Below are 21,867 nucleotides of genomic sequence, written 5' to 3'. Positions count from 1 at the left end.
GATATTTTTCTCTGTAACTTTATTTGATTACATTTCATTTTTATATGACACTAGCCCTGCTGGCTTGTCATGATTGAAATTACATGACTTTATAGTATGGAAAGGAAGAGTCAAGAACTTAATAGATCTTATTTATCCATCTGCCACTTTGGAAAGTTTTAGTGACAATTTATTTTAGTTTAGTCACTCACTTAGTATGGGGCATAGTCTTAGGTAATAAATATTATCAGACCCAACTAAGTGTATAATAGATATATATTTGATACTTTGTTCTTCTGGAGACAGAGAAAGTTTATGTATCTTATGACAATGTCAATCTTATATGCTTATAAATTTCATACATAGTCTCAACATGATTTACATTTGTTCTTTTGTGCTTTTAAATTTTTGGTTGGTCATTACTGAAATCAATTGATAACCACAAATATTTATTAGAAGAATTCAGTTAGTTTTTTAAAGCTTCACTAATTTCTTTATGTAAAGTTTTACTATGTATGTGTATGTACATGCATAGAAAATGCAGATATTTATATATAACCAGAATTTTTATTATGCCTAAATTTAGAAAATTAAACACTCAAGAAATTTTAAGTTTAGAAGGACAAGATTGGTTATATCCTGAAAATTCCCTATGTCCTATGTGAGTAAATCTAAGTAGAATTAGTTTGAAACTAGTTAGTTGTCCTTAAAGTTGTTCTTGAATCGCCCAATTTTTAGTATGGATAAATAAGAATCTTTCTCTGCCTACCTATGGAATGATCAACATTTCCATTCACAACTTTCCTTCTAGAAAAATATTGTATGTCCATCTGAGATTAATTTCTATTTATCTTCTTTATTAATCATTTTCTGCCGCTAACACAGAAAGAATCTGAGGAAGGAAGCTGGGCACAGGTAGGAAACATATGCTTTAAGACACTTAATGCATTTAGTAGGCTAAGAGGATGTAAAGTTAGAAACTATTGTATGATGTTATAACTTACACTTAGTTTTCACTAAGTTAATTTGCATATTTAGGTTTGTTATGCTCCATATTTATCTGAACCTTTGTATAACTACATGGTAAATATTCATCATTTATACCTGGCTTCTTTTTATTTTTTAATTTAAAAGTTTTTTCGGCTTTTTGGGTCACACTCAGTGATATTCAGGGGTTATTCCTGGCTCAGCATTCTGGAATTATTCCTGACATTACTCTGGGGGCCATATGGGATGCTGGGGATAGTACCCAGGATGGCTCGGTGCAAGGCAAATGCCCTACCTGCTGTACTATCACTCTGGCCCCAATACCTGGTGTCTTTTAATAGCGTAATTTCTTCTTTAAAAGAATAAACTGTAGGAATCGGAGAGTTAATACAGGGATTAAGCTGCTTGCATACAGTCAGCCTGGTTTGATCCCCAGCATGGTAAACACTCCCCAAGCACCTCCAGGAATGATCTCTGAGCATAAAGACAGGAGTAATCCCTGGACATTGCTGAGTGTGACCCCCAAACAAAAAATAGGCCATACCATTTTTGTAAGTCACCCCTGTATATATTTAATCAGGGATAATTTCTTGCATAGAAAGGGAGAAACAAAATATTGAAAATCACTAATGCTTTAAAGTAGTCATTTTCAACATTTTACTATCTGTGCATCTCAAAGGGATGTATTTGTACACACCAACACTTACACTGATCAAGAATAGCATCATCCTACAGGATCTAAGGCTACCAGATGTCAAGTGGCAATAATGTGTGTGTGTGTGTGTGAGAGAGAGAGAGAGAGAGAAAGAGAGAGAGAGAGAGAGAGAGAGAGAGAGAGAGAGAGAGAGAGAGAGAGAGAGAGAGAGAGAGAGAAGGAACCTTATGTGGTTGAAAACCACTGCATTAAGATCTAATAAAAAGTATGCCAGGATTGGGGCTGGATAGATAGCACAGTGGGTAGGGCATTTGCCTTGCACGAGGCTGACCCGGGTTTGATTCCCAGCATCCCAGATGGTCCCCTGAGCACCTCCAGGAGTGATTCCTGAGTGCAGAGCCAGGAGTAACCCCTGAGCATTGCTGGGTGTGACCTGAAAAGCAAACAAACAAACAAACAAAAAAACCAAAAAAAAAATAGTATGGCAGGATTAGAGTTAGAGGCATCTATGCCAGCACTGTAATTACAAGAGTCACTGCCCTCGATTGAGACAGACACAGGAGACAAACCTCTGTATTTTAAACTATCATCTCTTTCCTTAAACGCACTGCATTTTCAGTGATTTTCACTTTTGAGTGATGGAAAGAATAAATCTGTATTTGTTCAAAAGGATTGAAAATTTTGACAAGAAAAGCAGTTGATTAAAAGTGCTTATATTAAGATTTTGAATAGAGTGGTTTGCACAGGGTTTGATTTTTTGGGAAGAATTTTATCAGGTTTAGAATATGCAAAGTACTCGAAATGTATTGCTTGAAATTTTAAGCTTTTTTATTTGATCACAATTTAAGCAGTATAAAATTAATACAGAGTGATAGCTTTGAAAAATTGGTTTTGGAGGTGGTTAATTTTTACTTTCATGTTGAATTGTCAACTGTGTTTAGTGAGAATTGTTCTTAGTGATATATTAAAGAACTATGTGATGTGTTTAAGATTTTGAGCAAGTCCTTCTTCAGTAAGTGCAGAGTCTGTGTTGGTTATATTCTAAAAAATACTTAATCTTTCCAACAGGTCAAAGGAATACTGGTTGCATGCTTTAATGGGAAACAATAATGTTTTTAAAATATTTAATGTCCTTTGTAGTTTACTCTTCTTTTTCTATTTACTTGCTGAGACCCTTGTTTTTAAAGCAAGATTTGCTATTACTCGAAGGTTATAATAATAGTCACATTGAAAAAGAAAGTAATGGTGAAATACTGATGAACAAATTTAGTGTATCTGTCATTAAAAAGTATCTTTGAACAGTATTTATTAAACATTAAGTCTAACTTTTGTATTATAAATGTACACGTGTTTAAAATGCAATCATTTTTCCATAAATCAAAGTGAATACAATAATTTCCTATTGGCATATATCAGCTACATGCATGCATTTTTCACCAAATTAAATTCTTAGATGCAAACTGTTACTTCTGTTATGTGTCTGTATATCATAGTTATTAGGCATAACTTGCAATGAAAACATTATCACACAGTTACCATCTCATTTTATTGGTTAAGAAACTTGACTGCTATAAAACAATTCTAGTGTCCGGTTTTTCTACAGACCCTGGCATATGGAGATATGAACCACGAATGGATTGGAAATGAATGGCTTCCCAGCTTGGGGTTACCGCAATATAGAAGTTATTTTATGGAATGCTTGGTAGATGCAAGAATGTTAGATCACCTCACAAAAAAAGATCTCCGTGTGCATTTAAAAATGGTGGATAGTTTCCATCGGTAGGTTTAAAGAATAATTAAAATTAAATAATAAGTTTTATATATAATACCTGTATAAATAGTATGTATAATATATACATATGTTACCGAGGCAAAAAAATATTTCAGATATAGCGAAAATATGCTAGTTAAATATATGTGCTTATTAGTGTTTTAGATTTTGTTTGGGGACTATAACCAGTGATACTCAAGGGCTACGCCTGCCTATGCTCTCAGGAATTATCCTCTTGGTGTTCAGGGGACCATCTGGGTTGCCTGGGATCCAAACCTGGGTTGACAGTGTGCAAGGTGAACAGCCTACACACTGTAATATCTTTTCAGCCCCCTTGTGTTCATTCTTGACAAAATATTTTCTATAACAAATTGCAGGGACAATTTAATAGAGAGCTGTTTATATATTAACTACCCAAATAAATGACATGTATAAAATATTTATAAATATTTATAAAATATTCACAAATTTCTTCTCACGAAGCATAAAAATTTAATAATTTCTTTAGAAAGTTTCCTATTTATTACTTTTATCAGTTTGTTTATATTAATTTATCTTTAAGAGCAAAAACAAGGGGTCAGGGAGCCGCTTGAAAGGCTAGAGTGCAAGGGCTGGAGCAATAGCACAGCGGGTAGGGCGTTTGCCTTGCACGCGGCCGACCCAGGTTTGATTCCCAGCATCCCACATGGTCCCTCAGCACCGCCAGGAGTAATTCCTGAGCACAGAGCCAGGAGTTAACCCCGTGCATAGCTGGGTGTGACCCAAAAAGCAAAAAAAAAAAAAAAAGAAAAGAAAAGAAAAAGGCCAGAGTGCAAACTTTGCATGCAGGAGATTCAGGGTTGATCCCCAACAGTTTATGTGATTCCCTTAGCACCACTGGAAGCAACACCCAAGCAATGTGACAAAAGTAGCTCCTACCTCGAGCTACCATCACCTACCTCGAAAATTAAATCAATTTGAGCTTCACAAATAACTAAAAAAATTAAGTTAAATAATATTTATACATAACTACATATCCAAGAAAAAATACCGAGAAGGAATTCTCTGAAAACCATTCTCTCTTGTTTCATATCAATTGTAATGCTTTTCCTTACTTGTACATTAACTTTTATAGAAAAATATGAGTGGGCTGTAGAGAACCACGAGGAACCAGAGGCATTGAATGCTGCCTCTCTGTCAAGTTGTTTACCACCCAGAACACTTTTGAAAAAGTGCTGTTGTAATGTCATATCATATATTTTATGATGTAGCCCATTATTTTTGTAGATTATATAAAAAATTTAGTTGTATTGTGACTGCTCTCTACAATAGCTTATTATAATAGTAAATTAATAAGTATAAACCTATTCATATTGAACTTAGAAAATTGTTGTATCTTGCTTCACAGTTAATTACTGAAATGGAAAAAATAATCAAAATATGTTGATGACATACAGTTAGTATAAAGAAATATTAGGGCAGAAGAAATAGTACAGTAGGTAAGGCCCTTGCTTTTTGCACAGCCAACTCAGATTTGGTCCAGGAACCTGTAAAGTCCCTGGCCACCGCCCTGCTGGGAGTGATCCAAGCACAGAGCCAGATTACTTGGCAGTAACTTCTGAGACACGGGGCATGCTCCCCTCTCTTCCCCCCAAAATGAAATAATAATTAACAATGTTCAATAAACTTTATGGAACTATTTTGAATCTTAATACAGATGTTGACACTAAGATTAAATTTATCAGAGATAAAAACTTCAAAAAATAGTAATGTTAATATTAAAATGTTAACCAAGACATCTAGTATTTAAAAGCACTACAAATGAAAAAAAAGTGATTATTTTTCTTTTTTTTCTAATTTATTTTTTAATAAGTGAATCACCGTGAGGTTACAGTTACAGATTTATACATTTTTGTGCTCATGTTTCCCTCAAACAAAGTTCAAGAACCCATTCCTTCACCAGTGCTCATTCTCCACCACAAATAAACCCAGCATCCCTCCCACCTTCCCCAATCCCATCTCCCCCCACCCCAACCTGTCACTGTGGCAGAGTATTCCCTTTTGTTCTCTCTCTAATTAGGTGTTGTGGTTTGCAATAAAGGTGTTGAGTGGCCATTGTGTTCAGTCTCTAGTCTACATTCAGCATGCATCACCCTTCCCCCACCTGGCTTCCAACCACATTTTACTTGGTGTTCCCTTCTCTGTCTGAGTTGCCTTTCCCCCCAGAATGTGGGGCCAGCTTCTAAGCCATGGAGTCAACCTCCTGGTACTTATTTCTACTATTCTTGGGTGTTAGTCTCCTACTCTGTTATTCTATATTCCACAGATAAGTGCAATCTTTCTATGTCTGTCTCTCTCTTTCTGACTCATTTCACTTAGCATGATACTTTCCATGCTAATCCACGTATATGCAAAGTTCATGACCTCATTTTTTTCTAACAGCTGCACAGTATTCCATTGTATAGATGTACCAAAGTTTCTTCAACCAGTCATCTGTTCTAGGGCACTCGGGTTTTTTCCAAATTCTGGCTATTGTAAACAGTGCTGTGATGAACATATAAGTGCAGATGTCATTTCGACTATACTTTTTTGCCTCTCTGGGATATATTCCCAACAGTGGTATTGCTCCGTCAAATGAGAGCTGAATTTCTAATTTTTTTGAGAATCGTCCATATTGTTTTCCAAAAGGGCTGAACCAGTCGGCATTCCCACCAGCAGTGTAGAAGGGTCCCTTCTCTCCACATCCTCTCCAACAGTGGTTGCTTTTGTTTTTTTGGATGTGTGCTAGTCTCTGTGGTGTGAGGTAGTATCTCACGGTTGTTCTGATCTGCATCTCCCTGATGATTAGTGATGTAGAACACTTTTTCATGTACCTTTTGGCCATTCGTATCTCTTCCTTGGAAAAGTTTCTGTTCAATTCTTCGCCCCATTTTCTGATGGGGTTGGATGTTTTCTTCTTGTAGAGTTCAACCAGTGCTTTATATAACATTGATATCAACCCCTTATTTTATGGGTATTGTGTAAATATCCTTTCCCATTCTGTAGATTGTCTTTGTATTCTGGTCATTGTATCTTCTGTGGTGCACAAGCTTTTTAGTTTAATGTAGTCCCATTTGTTTATCTCTGTTTTCACTTGGTTGGCCAGTTGCATGTCATCTTTGAAGATACCTTTATCTTCAATATCATGGAGGGTTTTGCCGACCTTGTCTTCAATGTATCTTATGGTTTGTGGTCTGATGTTGAGGTCTTTAATCCACTTTGATCTGACTTTTGTGCATGGTGTCAGGTCTAGGGGTTTAATGACTCTATTTTAATCCAAGTATTTCATTTTGAAAGCTCTGTTCTGAAATGCTTGAGGTTAGGGGCTTCACATACAAAAATCAGAGAGCACGAGTTATCCTGTAACAACATACTAATTCCATTTGTATCCATTTTTTCATTGATTCTAACATAATGGACTCAGCATTGTTCTTATAAAAGTGTATGATTTTTAAATTTATTCATTAGATAGATTTTATTTTGTATTTCCACTGTATGTCAAAGCTTTTAGGACATAGAACCTCTCCACAGATAATCATGTTCATTCTGTTTCCTACCATGCACGTTCAACTCTAAGTGATGCATCTTTGTATATCAACACATTTAAAATTTCTTCTGCAATCCTATAACCATGATACTTTATTTTCTTTAATTGCCCGTACAAATTTTTATAAGGATCCTTTAGCGAATTACTTTCTATTTCTTCACAATATCCCTTTCATAACTTCAATGTCTGAAGGTCTTTTTCTTTCATATTCATCTGTACCATTTATTGTTCTTAGCTGTTCATTTGGGCATTTGGTTTTCTAGCTCATTACTTACCTTTTTAAGTTTTCATGTTATTTTTCTCCTAAAACTGGAATAGATGATCTATTTCTTAAAATTTCCTATCTTCATAATATTGACTATTTAATTTTTTGATAAATAGAATATTTATTTCATTGGACATAGTATAGAAATAACATCCTAAATGACAAAGACATGTATAAGCAACATGGCCTTTATTCATTTCAAAAGTACAGTTTTCTCATTTTGGAATATTTTTAATTCTTCTAACTATTGGACACTTCAAATAATAAAATATTTATTTACAGATATAATTTAGTAACTTTTTCCTCCTGAGAAATATTTTATCATGTTGACTATGTTTTACCAAAGGACTCTTCATCTATTAAGTAAATTTAACATGTTTTCTTCTTTAAAAAAATAATAACAGAACAAGTTTACAATATGGAATCATGTGCTTAAAAAGGTTGAATTATGACAGAAAAGAATTAGAAAGAAGACGAGAAGCATCCCAACATGAAATAAAAGGTAATGTATCTTTATTATAAAGTACCTATGGGGCTTGTATATTTCGCTTTTATGACCTTGCATGGTACACGAGTCATTAAGACACAAAAATGTTCTAAAATCATGCAATTTGCCACAGCACACATAGAACCAGAGGCCACTGTAATGAGTAAATCAGTCATAAGGAAAGGATAGATTTCTAAAAGCTCTCTCATATGTGAGATTTAAAGAGACACATCAAGATTGCAATAAACGACCCAAGGCAACACACAGGAGAACTGATTCCCACAACTTAGCTTAGTAGGGAGGGCTTTCTTAGGCAAGGGCTTTAGGATCCTTGGGAAAGAAGGTGGGTACACTAGTGATATGTGTGGTATTGGAATTATGTGCACAGGAAGCCATCATTAGTGTACTGTAACACTATATTGTAACACATAAAATCTCAAATCAGTAAAAAAGTTTAAAAATTAACTTCTTTAAAAAGGTAGTTTGGAGCAGGGGCAAGCAGATAGGATCAAGAGGTGAGAAACTTAAAGATTAATACACACACACTTTGAAAATGACAGAATAAAAAGTCAGATTTTAGATCTTGTCTAGCTTTGCAAAGCTATTTTATCAAAACAAGCACACTGACCTCTGTACTCATTTGACAGAAGATAATCAAACGGTTTCTTCATTTAGCCAGTGCCAACTGGCTATTGTTACCTTCAGCTAAGAGCATGACTAATGCTGTTCTTATCATTCATGGCATATAATAAATACTTGGATACTTAGTAAAATAAAAAAGGAACAAACCCTCATAAAGGATAATGTCACGATGACATTGATTTCTTTTGCATTGATTTTCTGATGAAAATATTTTTTTTAAAGATATTATCACATTAGTTGCTGAGAAGGCAAGTTGGCCATAACCTTGATTTTTTTAAAATTGAGATTTAGGCTAATCATAGAAAAACCTAATCATTAGAACAGTAAATAATTATCCCATAAGAGGCCAGCTGCAGAAGTGTTGACCTAGCAAAAACGTTGACCTGACTCATTTCATCAGTAGTTTTCCATATTTATGCAAAATACTGTTGCCTAAAACGATGCATCTATTTTCCCAGATGTGTTGGTGTGGAGCAATGATCGAGTTATTCGCTGGATACAAGCAATTGGACTTCGAGAATATGCAAATAATATTCTTGAAAGTGGTGTTCATGGATCCCTTATAGCCCTGGATGAGAACTTTGACTACAGCAGCTTAGCTTTATTATTGCAGATCCCAACACAGAACACCCAGGCAAGCCTCCGTGTGTTGTCGTTGTTCTGTGTTTAGCGAGAAACTAAACTTTTACAGGGAACGTTGGTTATATGTAATGAATGAAAGTTAGTTCAAGCTTTAAAATATATCAGTGGGGCTTTAATTTCAAGCTACTGAATGAGATTAAAGCTAAATGAAGCTAAAGTGAAATGATAAAATGAAGCAGACAAGATTTAGAGATGATGTGATTAAATGTCCCACCAAAATGTCAGCTTCATGCAAACACTCCCTGCCAGATGGCTATTAGTCCGTGCTTGAGATGAAATAACTTTACCAGTCTAAATTTTACACATATATAGCATTAGGTATATAGTAATTCCATACCTGAGTAGTTATTGGACTCACACATATTCTTTAAAGCCTGAAATCAGTAGGCCTGAAAAAGTGGGTATCAAAATATAAAGCTCAAGAAATCTAATAATTTAAAACTTCCAAAACGATGATCAATGGCCAAGCTTGAGAGCTACCTGCAGAAACTTAATATTGGCAAACCAGCTTCATCTTTTTTAAAAAACATACTTCAAAATGAATCTGAAACAGTCATTCCGATAAAAGTAACAGTGCAAGGTCAAAGCCTTGAATGTTTCATGAAACTCTACTCTTTACTGACTGAAGAAAGTTGTCCTAGCTTTTATTTATAGCTAAAATTTACCGGGGCTTTGTAGACATGGAAGGAAAATTAAAAGAAATACACTCAATATCTCGTACATAATGTGGGTTTGAATACTTTCTCAGATGTAATCTATGATTTAAAAAAATATGCTTGCGGTGATAGTAACTATAATTTGATATCAACAGGCAAGGCAGATTCTTGAAAGGGAATACAATAATCTCCTGGCCCTGGGTACTGAACGGCGACTAGATGAAGTAAGTCTTTATCCATCACTTAAATGGGCTTTTGGAGAGTATTAGTAAAATGAATTTCAAGAAACAGTGCTAGAAATTAATCATATACTTGCTCTATGAATCGGATTTCTCCCTCAAATGATTCTAAAATGCTAAATTTTATTACCTGTTGTGTTGAAAAATTTATGAATTCATAAGTAACCTATCAGTAGTTAAGAACACTAATTCAAATGCAAACTTTCATTTTAATAACTGTGATTGAAAAAAAGTTGAACACCATTCTAATTATAATCATTGATAACACTCATCCTGATAAATTCAGCTTTTTAATAGAAATATGATTATTTCCTCAATATCAGTATATCTCAAGGGAAATTTAAGGATATTAAAATGAAGAGAAAAACTGCTTTCAATAAATAGGACGCTTTTGTGATTTTAGGTATCATTGAGTTTTTATTAATAACAGATGAGTAATGTTTTAATATACATTAGATTTAACAGCCATATCAAGGGTAAGACTCCTCATATGTAACATAAGCATGATTAAATGATTTGTAAAATGGTAACTTCCAATATGAAGAATCACAATTCATAAAACCTTATTATTATAGATACTATAGATTTTAATTATCTTTCTGAGATTTTTACACTGTCTGAAAAATCATTCAGAAGGAAACCTGAATGTGTTATGAAAAAGTGAGAGATGCATGATTCTGTGTTGCAAAGTGCATGAGGTTTTTGACTATAATGGCAAATTGATTAAAATAATTTACAATATCCAGGTCACCTTGCTCAAATACAACCCAAGTGTTGCCCCTTGTGGAACAAGTTAACTCTCTTTCCTGTTATCCATGTCCAGTCAAAATAGTGATTGAGATTTTAAGAACCACTAATAACTAACTTTAATTAAAAAAATTGTTTGATCTTTTTTATAATTTGCATAAGCACAACTTGTTATAGTTTGCATAAGCACAATTATACACTAATTCTCCTTGCTTACATGTTTCAAAGGGAATTTTAATTCAAAACATAAAAGATCTGCCGCATGTGTTCATTGTAAAAGAAATATTAAATTGGAGGCTGGAGCTATAGCACAATGGGTGGAGCATTTGCCTTGGATGCACCCGACCCGGGTTCAATTTCCAGCATCACATATGGTCCCTCGAGCACCGCCAGGAGTAATTCCTGAGTGCATGAGCAGGAGTAACCCCTGTCTGTGCAATGCCAGGTGTGACCCAAAAAAAGAAAAAAAAAAGAAAGAAATATTACATTGAAGGCACTATGCAGGTGGGTTATAGTGCTGTTTCTGAAAGGAGTTAGTGGAAAGGTATAAATGTGATTTGACTATCTGCCTTTTTTCTTAACATTTTGAAACATAAGATCTGATTTATTATTCAAACCCAGGATGGTGTCTACTCTCATTTTTCCTTGATTTGTTGTCCTTGTTTCTGCTTCTGAGTGTAAACAAAAATACTCTAAGATCTTGTCCAAATCAGTAAACATTTTTTTTTCAGTGACCTTGCTAATCACACTTAGATTAAAGAAAAAAATTAAAAATTGTGAAATGTTGCTGTGCTTCTGCAAACTTTAACTTCAATTAAGAGGTTTTAATATTGTCTCATGGAAACATTTCCCCATGATATTGTAGCCTATATTTCCTGTTAACATTCTTCCTTAGCAATATATTGGAAGAACTAAGGTAGGAAACTGTGATATAAACTCTTGAATCATTGGTTTTTCAGTCTTTAACTCATGCATCATGGGCATTTTATACTGCTACAAAGAAACATATAATGTTTTGTAAATTGCAAACCATTTATGTTTATACAACAGTGACTCCAAGAGTTAAGAAATCAAAGAAGTCACACTAACAAATTCTGTTTCTTTCCACATTTACAAGTATTATGATGTCTAGGGCAATGGAAAGCCTGGCTAGCAGGTGAGAAGAATATTCGCAGGTATTTCTTAAACCATAATATGTCTCCCGAATATAAACAACATTTAGAAAACTGTAACAGGGGTCTGGAGATATAGTGCAGTGGTTACATGCAACCAACCAGGTTGAATCCCGGCATCCTTTGTTTTCCCTTTCATACCACCAGGAATGATTCCGAAGTACAAAGCCGGGAATAACTCCTGAGCATTACCAGGTGTGGCCCAAAACCAAAATGAGACAAGACAAGAAAATCAATAAAGGAATTCAAATATAGCAATGTATACATATCACGATCACAAAATCCCGTCCTTAATCATTGATTTCTTCAGCGGGCTCAGTAACTTCTCATTTCATCATTTTCCTCAGATCTTAGAAGTCTCTCTCGGGATGGCCCTCCTAAGGATGTCAATGTCACACTGGGGGCTCTTTCAGGGTCAGGGGAATGAGATCCAGCTTGTTACTGGCTTTAGCATATAAATACACCATGGGAAGCTTGCAAGGCTGTCCCATGTGGGCAGGAAATTCTCAGAAGATTACCAGTTTCTCCCAGAGGGAGAAGAAGACTAAAGATATCACGCTCTAAGAGCTTGCTTTTAAGTCTCTCTTTGGATGTTGACCATTGATGGGATTACACACACCTGGGTTTCTCTGCCGGTACCTTCATGCATGAGGCCTGTCCGAACATGTGGAGAGGGGCCTTGAGCATGGCTGTAGCTAGGTTCCAGTGGTCTTCAGCCGCCAGGAGCTCTGCTCGGGGTGGGGAGTACACCCCGATTATGTATAATAAATGTATACATATAATTGCATAAATTTAATTTTTCTCAAACTTATTTTCAGTGAAACTTAAGTTAGCATTTTATTAAATAAAGACTGTCATATAGAATAATTTACCTATAACAATAAAAATTTACCTTAATATTGATTTAGATAGCCTATAAGCAAATTCTATATTCTGTGTTCTGTTTGCCCAAATGCAACCATGTCAGCTAGTGAAGTCAACCACACCTAGAGCCAACCACACCTACATTTAACCATACCTAGTACATATCAGGAAATAGGAAGTCCTTCCAGAGCAAAACCTTAATCTTGAATCCAGAGATAAACTCAGGAAGAAACACTATTTTTCATAGAGTTAAATACAAGTAGCAAAATTGGGTAAAACACTAATTTACATTTTGCTACTTGACAATTTAAATGTATTGTGTGAGCAATTTGTGTATATACAAAGATGGAAGAGGTTATAGCATAGAGATCTAACACAATCAACAACCAAAAAATACATTTACTAAACAGCATTTTGAGATAGCATGATCTTTTTAGTGGTATCTAACGGACAGGTGAAGTTCATTAAAAGACCCAAACTACTAAGGTCTGTCAACAAGTTTCTAGTTAATTCAATATCAGATAAAACAAATAAAATTTTCGTGTTCCTATATGTAAAAAGTATTTTAGTGATCATGAGGTCATGTATGCCAAGCTATCTCAAATGTAGATTCCTCAAAATGTATCTTATGTGCATGAAAGTGAAATTTATGAAGTAATTACTTATGTGCATGAGTCAAATGCAATTTCCCCAATAGTTTATTCAATTAAATGTATCACCACACATCATAAATGCAAATGCTGTATCATGTAGTAAAGCATGTCCATTATTATAGGGAAAAACTTTGGGATTTTGTTTTCAATGTTTATTTTTCAGGGGTAGAAGCCCTTAATTTGTCTCACATAAATTCTTTATTAAAATATTCTTATATCTCCTGTGTTCATATTTAGGAATTGGTGAAACTTTTAAACCATAGTATTCCAAACTATGTAAAATATGTGCTTATTTTACATAAAATTTAAATAATCAGTGTTGCATGCTTCTAAGCACATAATTTGAGGCACACAGACTCATTTATTTGTTCTCATTACATCAAATTTTAACTCTGTACTGGCAGAGCGATGATAAGAATTTCAGGCGTGGGTCGACCTGGAGAAGACAATTTCCTCCCCGTGAAGTCCATGGAATCAGTATGATGCCTGGATCCTCAGAAACATTACCAGCTGGATTTAGATTAACCACGACATCTGGGCAGTCAAGGAAAATGCCAACTGATGGTACAGTAGTTTCACATTTTTACATATGAAGTAAAAAGCTTGTTTAGTGAATGTTAGTATCATTCTATGACCTTGCACAGCTTTCTAGAACTGACTTTTTCTTCAGTTGATTTGCTCTGCTTGAAGTTTACTTTGCTTTCATCAAAAACAAAACAAAACAAAAAGACAGACTTGTAACTTGCAACTGCATGAATTCATTGCACTTTATTCACATTACAAAAATTATCCTAAAAGGACAATTTTGGCTAATGTCCACACCTAGGAAGAATGATAAACATTTGCATGATTTGTGTTTCTTTACTCTTCTACTTCCAAATAAATTATTTTATTTTGTTAGAGGCTGGATTTGGACAACATTTCCATAGTAAATGGAAATTAACTCCTCTATCAACTTGTATGATTGAACATGCCAAATTTTATTATTCATCTTAGATATTAAGACTTGTCAGATATTTTCACTTCTGACAGAATCAGGCTTTAAATGAATAAGCACAACTATGTGAAGAGAATAAAACAAAGACAAAACCAATAGTAACTTCTATTTAGTATTTCCTTCTGTGGACATTAGATATATATTATGTACATCACAAAGGAAAATGGCCTTTCTGCAGGAGAGACAACTTTGGAATAATAGTACAAAGCCACATTTCTACCTGACAAGCATTACAACAAAATAGCACCACTCAATTTATTAAGACAAACACCTGGAATTCGTGTGTCTTTTTGAAGGCTATAGCTGCCAAGTTCCTTAAAATTTATTCCAATATAAACATGATGTTTGATGCCCATTTCTCCTCTAGCCTATTAATATTCCGGAACGTGTTAGCAAATTTCATGAGAACTTTAACATGATTAAAATTAGTATAGGAGATCTTCAGTACCTGGAGCGGAGAAGTCCACCATAGGAGGGAAATATAACTCAAAAGCTCAGCTGAGCACTTTTGTCTGCATTTCTAGTAGAACCTTGTTCTAGAGAAAAGGAATCTGAATGGCTTAAATCTTAGAGAAAGAAGGTCTATATGTTTCAGGTTCCCTTCTGACAGGGGAAAACTCTTTCTCAACCATCAAGTCCTTCTAAAGCCCTTTTCTCCATTTGCAGTTGCTTCATCAAGACTGCAGAGGTTAGACAACTCCACTGTTCGCACATACTCATGTTGACAAGCCACTCAAAGGAGGCAGCACTGACTTGCTGTGAGTAGTTTTCCTTGGCTGACAAACCAAACCAAAAAAAAAAAAAACCAAAAAAAAAAACTTAGGTAATGACATATCATTTTCGGTACATCTAGCTGTATGGAGTTGTTAGTTGGAAAGCTAGAGGATGGAAAAGGAAATATATATATGTATATATATGTATATATATTCTTAATCTAGGCATTCCTATCTCCATTCTCTGCTATACATAAAGTCTAAACATCAGGCCTGTCCAAAGATGGCCTTTTAGACCTCAGTGGGTAACTACCACTCTGTCTTTTAATGCTTTTAGTATATCTGTCTTTTAATGCTTTTAATATATCTGTCTTTTAATGCTTTTAGTAGCATTAAACATCTAACATGTGCATAGCCATTCATTAATGAGTTGGCTCTTATAGAAAAATATGCTCCTATGTGACTGTTTTCTGGAAGGAAAGAAGCACAAAAAGGCGGGTATTGATTTTTGAGTAGGTACACAGTCAAATAGTGTCAAGGATAGGAAAATAATGTAAGATTTCATGTTACAAACAAAAGTGTAGCTGAATTTTTTGAGCTTTTTAGATGCTTTTCATCAATGTAATATAATTGTGAAAAGAAATTCTTAAAGTAACTGGAGCTAGCATAGGCTCAAAAATGAAAGTCCTTTATAAAAATGGAAGACAGAACTAACAGTAAATCTTAATTTGAAATCCTAAGGTATGACTTTTTTTTTTAGAGTAATAGTCAATGAAAGAATCTTCTTCTAAAGCCATATAAAACTTGGTGTGAAAATAGTCTATCAATGAACATTTCCCTAAACACAAAAATACACAAAATTTCTTTTTTTTTTTTTGCTTATTTTGGGGGGGGGTCACACCCGGCAATGCACAGGGGTTACTCCTGGCTCTGCACTTTTAATCTAAAACTGTACTTTAGGCGCATATGCTGCCTGAGCCCATGTGCTGCTTGCTCCCACGTGACCAAGCACATGTGTCACCCACATCTCCCATCTTGAGATGTGCACTGTCATCCTTTTCTGTCTAGGGGCTTTCTCTCCATTCTCTCTTGAGCGCGTTTCTCTCTCTCTCTCTCTCTCTCTCTCTCTCTCTCTCTCTCTCTCTCTCTCTCTCTCTCTCTCTCTCTCTCTCTCTCTCTCTCTTTCTCGCTCTCTCTCCCTCTCAGTCTCTCCCCCTCAAAAACCCTCCAAAGAAAATCTATTTACTTCACAAAAAATATAAATAAATAAAACTGTGCTTTACCAAAATATTGACCATTTACAATGAATTAATATTTAAGAAAATATAAAGCAATATTTAGAACCACTGTGCAGAGATGAAGAGTGAAAGTAATCATAGTTGGGGCAACAGCTCATCTTGTGCTGTTTATTCATTGCCTTGTACTGAAAACTCCAAGCAATGTATTGTTGGTCTTTGGGACCTAATACACTCCCTTATTTGGGTCACTACTTGAAACTGCTGCTGATCAAACAAAAAGCTCTTAGATAAGAGACTTAATTTCAGAATAAAAAAACCCTAACATTAAAATTTTAATTACAGTATACAATCTGGCTTCTAATTAGGCATGATCTAAAGTATATAATAATTTGGCTAAATAAGAGGCTTTCCAAAATACTACACAAAACATGATAATTTCCCCAGGAACTGAATGCTTCACTAATTTACAAATGACTATTTAATACGATGAGTAGTGCTTGCTTCATAGCTCTTGACTGACGGGTAGAACTACCCTTTAACTATCTGCAGTCTATACTTTGTGCATGGCATTCTAGTTCATGTTGCCTAATTTTCACCATTAAATGGGAGGAAGGTAATTTTAAACTAAAGTCACAAGAGGGTAACTCATCTTCATTTTGAGAAAACATCCTTTAGTTATTCAAATAATTCACAATGTATTGCTTATAATTTCTTTTGTATCAGGAATAGTTGTTGTGAGCTTTTCCTTGAATACATTATGATTGAAAGTTTTCAGCAGTGCCTCACAACCAACAAAATCCTTTCAATAAGTTATTTACTATCATTACGCTTCTTGACACAAGTAAATATTTAAAATTTCTCTAAATGATACAAACTAGAATACAAACCTATTCCAAGGAATAGGTCAGGTCAAATCAATTTATTAAAGAATGAACCAGAAATTTTTCACAAGGACTGCTAACATTTCTCCGTAAATTCCTTTGCAGTCAACTAAATTGAGCAACTAATTGTTATTAAGCTTGTCTGACCCAAATTGGAGAAGAGCAAATGCTAATAACGACATTTGGCTATTGATGAGATGCTAAAGGAAATCTTATGCATGAACTCCTAGGACAGAATTAGGGAGGGTGCATGCAAGGTCCCCAACAGCAGTGGAGAAAAATTTTCAGTATTGGTCTTTCCGTGAACTAATGATGTCCATTAAACATGTTTTAGATGTCGTCTTTTCAGTCTACTCTACCTAAAGTGCACTACCATCTATGAAGACGAGCAGTGGAAACCTTTGTGAAGATTCAATTCCAAGGAAATAACCACATGATGGTTTATTAAGCTGAAGATGGATTGGGGGGTGGGGGGAGTCAGAACCTATGTTTGATTAGTTTACTTCAATTGTAAGAAAATGCTTATGTCATTTGAATAATAAGCATCATCCACATCATAAATTCTGTACAACAGATGCTTTTATTAAATGGAGCCACTTGTTTTTTCATGTTTTATTGTAATATACTAGGCATTTATGTATTACTGTGTATTTCTTTTTAAATGTGTAAGTCTTATGTAAATGGATATAAATATGATTTTTTTAAAAAATAAAATATATGGTTCATGGAGTCCTGAGTGCAAACATTTGAAAATTCCAAGTACTGTTTGTATTTTACCATTCCACCATTTTTACAGTTTTTGAATTGTAAGAGTCAAAACAATATGTTTCCTGGGAGCATGTTTTATGCTTCTATATGTTTCTCCTTCAAGTCTGTCAATACTTAAAGCTGAAAACCTGCCTCTGATCATGTATAAAAAAATGAAAAAAAAAGAAAAAAGGAAAAAAAAGAATGATTTAACCTGGAACTGGAGCCAAAAATAGACCTTTAAAGGCAATCAGGGATGTCCTATATCTTTAGAAATAGCACTGTGATAGCTTGCTCTCCTTTTCAATATAAAACAAAACCAAACTGTTTACAAGAGTCAAAGCAATTATTTAAAAAAAATTTATAAAGATAAAACATCTCTTGTTACTCGTGGACAAAAGAAAAAAAAACACCTTCTTTACTAAGATCCACATCTTCATTCAAATACCTTGAACTGCCAACCAGCAACTGTTCAGTGAATGTCAATCACTGCAGAGTCTGAGGCTCATTTCAACTGGAAACAGCAAAACCCCAGAAACTCTTCCCTTTTGTCAATGTAACAGGGCATTAGCCAGACTCGTGTCTAATGTTATAAGCTTTTAGCCAAGATGGCCTTGTGACTTCCCTGAAGTCAGTCTTATCAGAGGAATTAAACGAAAGACAGAATGAATAACATATATAGTGTACAAAAGTATAGAAGAGTAATCTCTTCCCTGTGACTTTATCCGGTGGTGTTACTGTTGTTTATTCTTTGTTTATATGGGAGATTTCAAAGTAAAATCTATTTACTAAAACCAGTTATTTAACTGCTGATTTTCTGCTGCTTGATCTTATTAAGCGCAAGACCTGTCATTAGTAATTTCATTTTTGTATTTGATTTGCTATGTTTGCACGTACATTACATTTGTTTTGATGTCCATTTTTGTTGAACAGATTCAGTCAAAGGTAATGGTAAAAGCAATCCTCTCCATTGTCAATAAAAAAAAAATACTTCCAGTTCTCTGTTTAAGCTTTGTTTTCTAGTCACGTATAGTTTAACAATCAATTTAAACTCTAAGTAAAAGCATTTGTATTTAGTGACTTTTGATGTATAATTTTACTTCAAAAGATAGTCTACCACAAGAGGGAGTAGTAAACTCGCTTATATGGATGATTGTAAATTTTGTACAAATACTGCCTGAGCACACAGGAAATAGCTTCGAGGTTCCTCTGAACATGGGATCGGCACATATAGATACTAAATATAGAAATTGACACAGGAGAATCATTTAAATTAGATTTGTTTGATCTTGTAATCACAATTCAGTTACATAATCAGTATCTCTTGAGAGATCACTCATAATAAAGTTTATATACAGATTTTTACAAAAGACCTCAAAAGTCTTTAAAAATCATAAGACACTCTTCAGTGTACAAAATAGTTCTCTTTGGAGTCTAAGATCCATTTGCTAGATTATAGTTATAATCTCAGTAATCTTCTTTTTGCTCATTTAAGAACATGAGTTTTCACATGTTAATGAAATTAATTTTATATGAATAAAAATGCTTTTGAAAATGTAAAACACATTCATATGCTTATAACATGAGCAATTAGAAAACAGTATATGTTTACATATATGTGTATATATATAAAGTACTGTTTTGTTGTTTGATGGCCTCACCTGGAAGTGCTTGGGGGTATTATACCTACCTCTGTGCTCCTGTTCAGTCATAAAAAAATATTAATCCTCTCTTTGACCTAGCAAAGGAGATGAATTTACTAAGTCAGTACAAGAGAAAGCCAGTCTTGTGTGATGTTTTCTAATCCCACACTACTGGAAAATAACACAAGCCTGCTTGCTGATGTGTTCCTTCAGATCTGATTATCAGATAAATATGCACAACCAGAGACAGAACCTTCACACAGTTCTTGGGACTGTCTGTATATGCCTTGCAAATTATATTATTTCTGGGGAATTTTTAGCATTTCAAATGAGCTGAGTCATATCCAGAAAAGTAAGATCATAAAATATAATATTAACACATTAACAATTAAACCCTCATTTGTTTTCATCACATCTATTTCATGTGCATTGACTATCAGATTTGGAAAGATGTTCTTAACAGTAATATTCCTGATGGACTGAGAGATAGAATGATACTTTGGAAATCACCAAATATTTAATGGCATGGTATACTATCGAAATTTTTAAATGTTTTTTTTCGTAATAGTTTTTCGTAATAGATAGATGTTATGTAATTATAATATTATATAGAACCCAAAGTAGACCAAATACTTAATTTTCTATATCAGTATATTTTAATTACTTGCTACATAAGTTTTTCAACAAAAACTCATTTCAAATTATTTTCTTAGAATTCTCAATAAGTTTCCCCTAGAAATGACTCAGTGGGTAGAACGCATGTCTCATAGGTGATGTCCTGGATTTCATACACAGAATTGAAGAAAACATAAGATCTTAATATCATAAAATGAAGAGATGCTTTGACAAATCACCCTTTTCAGTGTGTTATTACTTTAAACATTTGGGATTTCATGTAAAGATCTGAAAATTTTGGTTTCTCCTGAAAATTGTCAGTCTTCAGAATAATGCAAAGCATCAGTTGCCATTCCTTCTTTCAGAACTACCACTCTAGTCTGTCCCATTTCAACATCATTTTATTGTTTCCATAGAAAGCTAGAAATTATTTAGAAAAACATACAGTCAATTAAGAACCTAAAACAATACGAGGCGTTTCAAAGATTCTTTATTTCTATAAGAAGGAGGTTAGATTTAATGACGTATAGGCTACCTACCAGGCAGGTGATTTCTTGACTAAGTAACAAATCTGAAAGTATTGCCGTATACCCTGATATCCAATCTTCATTCAAAAATGTATCACTAGATATTTCTTCTACCTAGAAAATCATCGGTCCAGATAATTGCCTATTTATTACTTTCCATTTTATCTGTTTGAAATATCCACATATTCAGTCCTCTCCAGAAGATTTTTAAAAATTACTTTTCTTGGAAAGACTATAATTTATTTCCTGACTTCCCCTTGAGTTTTAAGTTTGGGATCAAAACTGATGGTTCTTAATTTCAGAAATTGACACACGATTTGTTTCACATTCACTTAAGAGAGAAATTCACTGAAGACTAATTTCAGAAGGACCAGTTTAAATTTTTTTTTAAATTTATGTTTAGGAGCGATTTCTGGCAGTGCTTGAGAGCCAGCCCACAATGAGCAGAGCTCTGACTAGCGGGGCTCATGGGCCACCAGTGCCACATGCTCACAGACCAGTGTGACCCAGGATAATGGGCCGGTCATGTGCCCTATATTTCCTGTTCCCAGAGGATAAACTTGTTCACAATCAACATTACGTATAATTTTCTTTAAGTATTGGACAATCTCAAAAGAGGCATGTTACAGGCCATTGGATGTAATCAAACAGATGACACAGGATCTTCACTGGTGTCTCTCAGTACCGTTTTGAGACGAAGCTTTACAATTCACATTTCACTTTGCACATAAAATTTTTCTTTAAAACTTTTTCTAGGAATAATTGTTTAAAAACTTGAATCCAATAAGAAAATCGACTTTAAAAAAATAAGTACAGGAAAAATCTCATGATGCCTGCTTCAGTACTTCTTCTATGTGCCCAAAAATACTGGGATCTTCAATGGTAGGAGTTATCTGAAAACAAAAGTGGAATTCTATGAATTTTCTCCCTTTCATCCTTTTCACTTGAACAAGTATATGCAATGCTGTATTCCCTCAGATCTCACAGTAGTAATATGAAAATATCCAGAAATAAGGACCTTGGAACCAAAACTCTCTTTAATTAGTAATCTGTTTAATTAGCAAAACTACTATATGGATACTAGATGGTAGTCTCTCTTATAAGATCTTGATTTGAAATATGTGTATCTTTTCAAGTATAATAATATGCACACAATTTTTTAAAAACTGACCTATAATTGAT

At 34.3% G+C, this 21,867-nt stretch overlaps 2 protein-coding genes across 22 annotated transcripts in view; one reads left to right on the top strand and one right to left on the bottom strand.

Annotated features, from left to right (window-relative positions):
* The window catches only part of PPFIA2 (PTPRF interacting protein alpha 2), a 469,663-nt gene extending 450,767 nt beyond the window's left edge, over positions 1-18,896 (top strand). For 12 of the 21 annotated variants that reach the window (XM_055118486.1, XM_055118484.1, XM_055118483.1 and 9 more), the window contains 8 exons: positions 865-894; positions 3,207-3,400; positions 7,627-7,724; positions 8,810-8,985; positions 9,805-9,873; positions 13,729-13,888; positions 14,988-15,079; positions 17,488-18,896. In XM_055118486.1, the coding sequence (XP_054974461.1) occupies positions 865-894; positions 3,207-3,400; positions 7,627-7,724; positions 8,810-8,985; positions 9,805-9,873; positions 13,729-13,888; positions 14,988-15,046 (786 nt within the window). In that variant the 3' untranslated portion in view covers positions 15,047-15,079; positions 17,488-18,896. The remainder of the gene's footprint in view (positions 1-864; positions 895-3,206; positions 3,401-7,626; positions 7,725-8,809; positions 8,986-9,804; positions 9,874-13,728; positions 13,889-14,987; positions 15,080-17,487) is intronic. The other 9 variants (XM_055118499.1, XM_055118498.1, XM_004602702.2 and 6 more) reach the window with 2 other exon arrangements.
* A 765-nt stretch (positions 18,897-19,661) lies between these two features.
* ACSS3 (acyl-CoA synthetase short chain family member 3) overlaps positions 19,662-21,867 on the bottom strand; it is a 186,800-nt gene continuing 184,594 nt past the window's right edge. Inside the window, exon 16 of the mRNA XM_055118199.1 lies at positions 19,662-21,578. Coding sequence (XP_054974174.1) covers positions 21,510-21,578 — 69 coding nt within the window. The 3' untranslated portion in view covers positions 19,662-21,509. The remainder of the gene's footprint in view (positions 21,579-21,867) is intronic.

The sequence above is a fragment of the Sorex araneus genome, chromosome 10 (assembly GCF_027595985.1).
Source record: "Sorex araneus isolate mSorAra2 chromosome 10, mSorAra2.pri, whole genome shotgun sequence".
Taxonomy (NCBI): Eukaryota; Metazoa; Chordata; class Mammalia; order Eulipotyphla; family Soricidae; genus Sorex; species Sorex araneus.
Note: the sequence above shows the minus strand (reverse complement) of the source record. Positions and strands in the feature narration are given on the sequence as shown.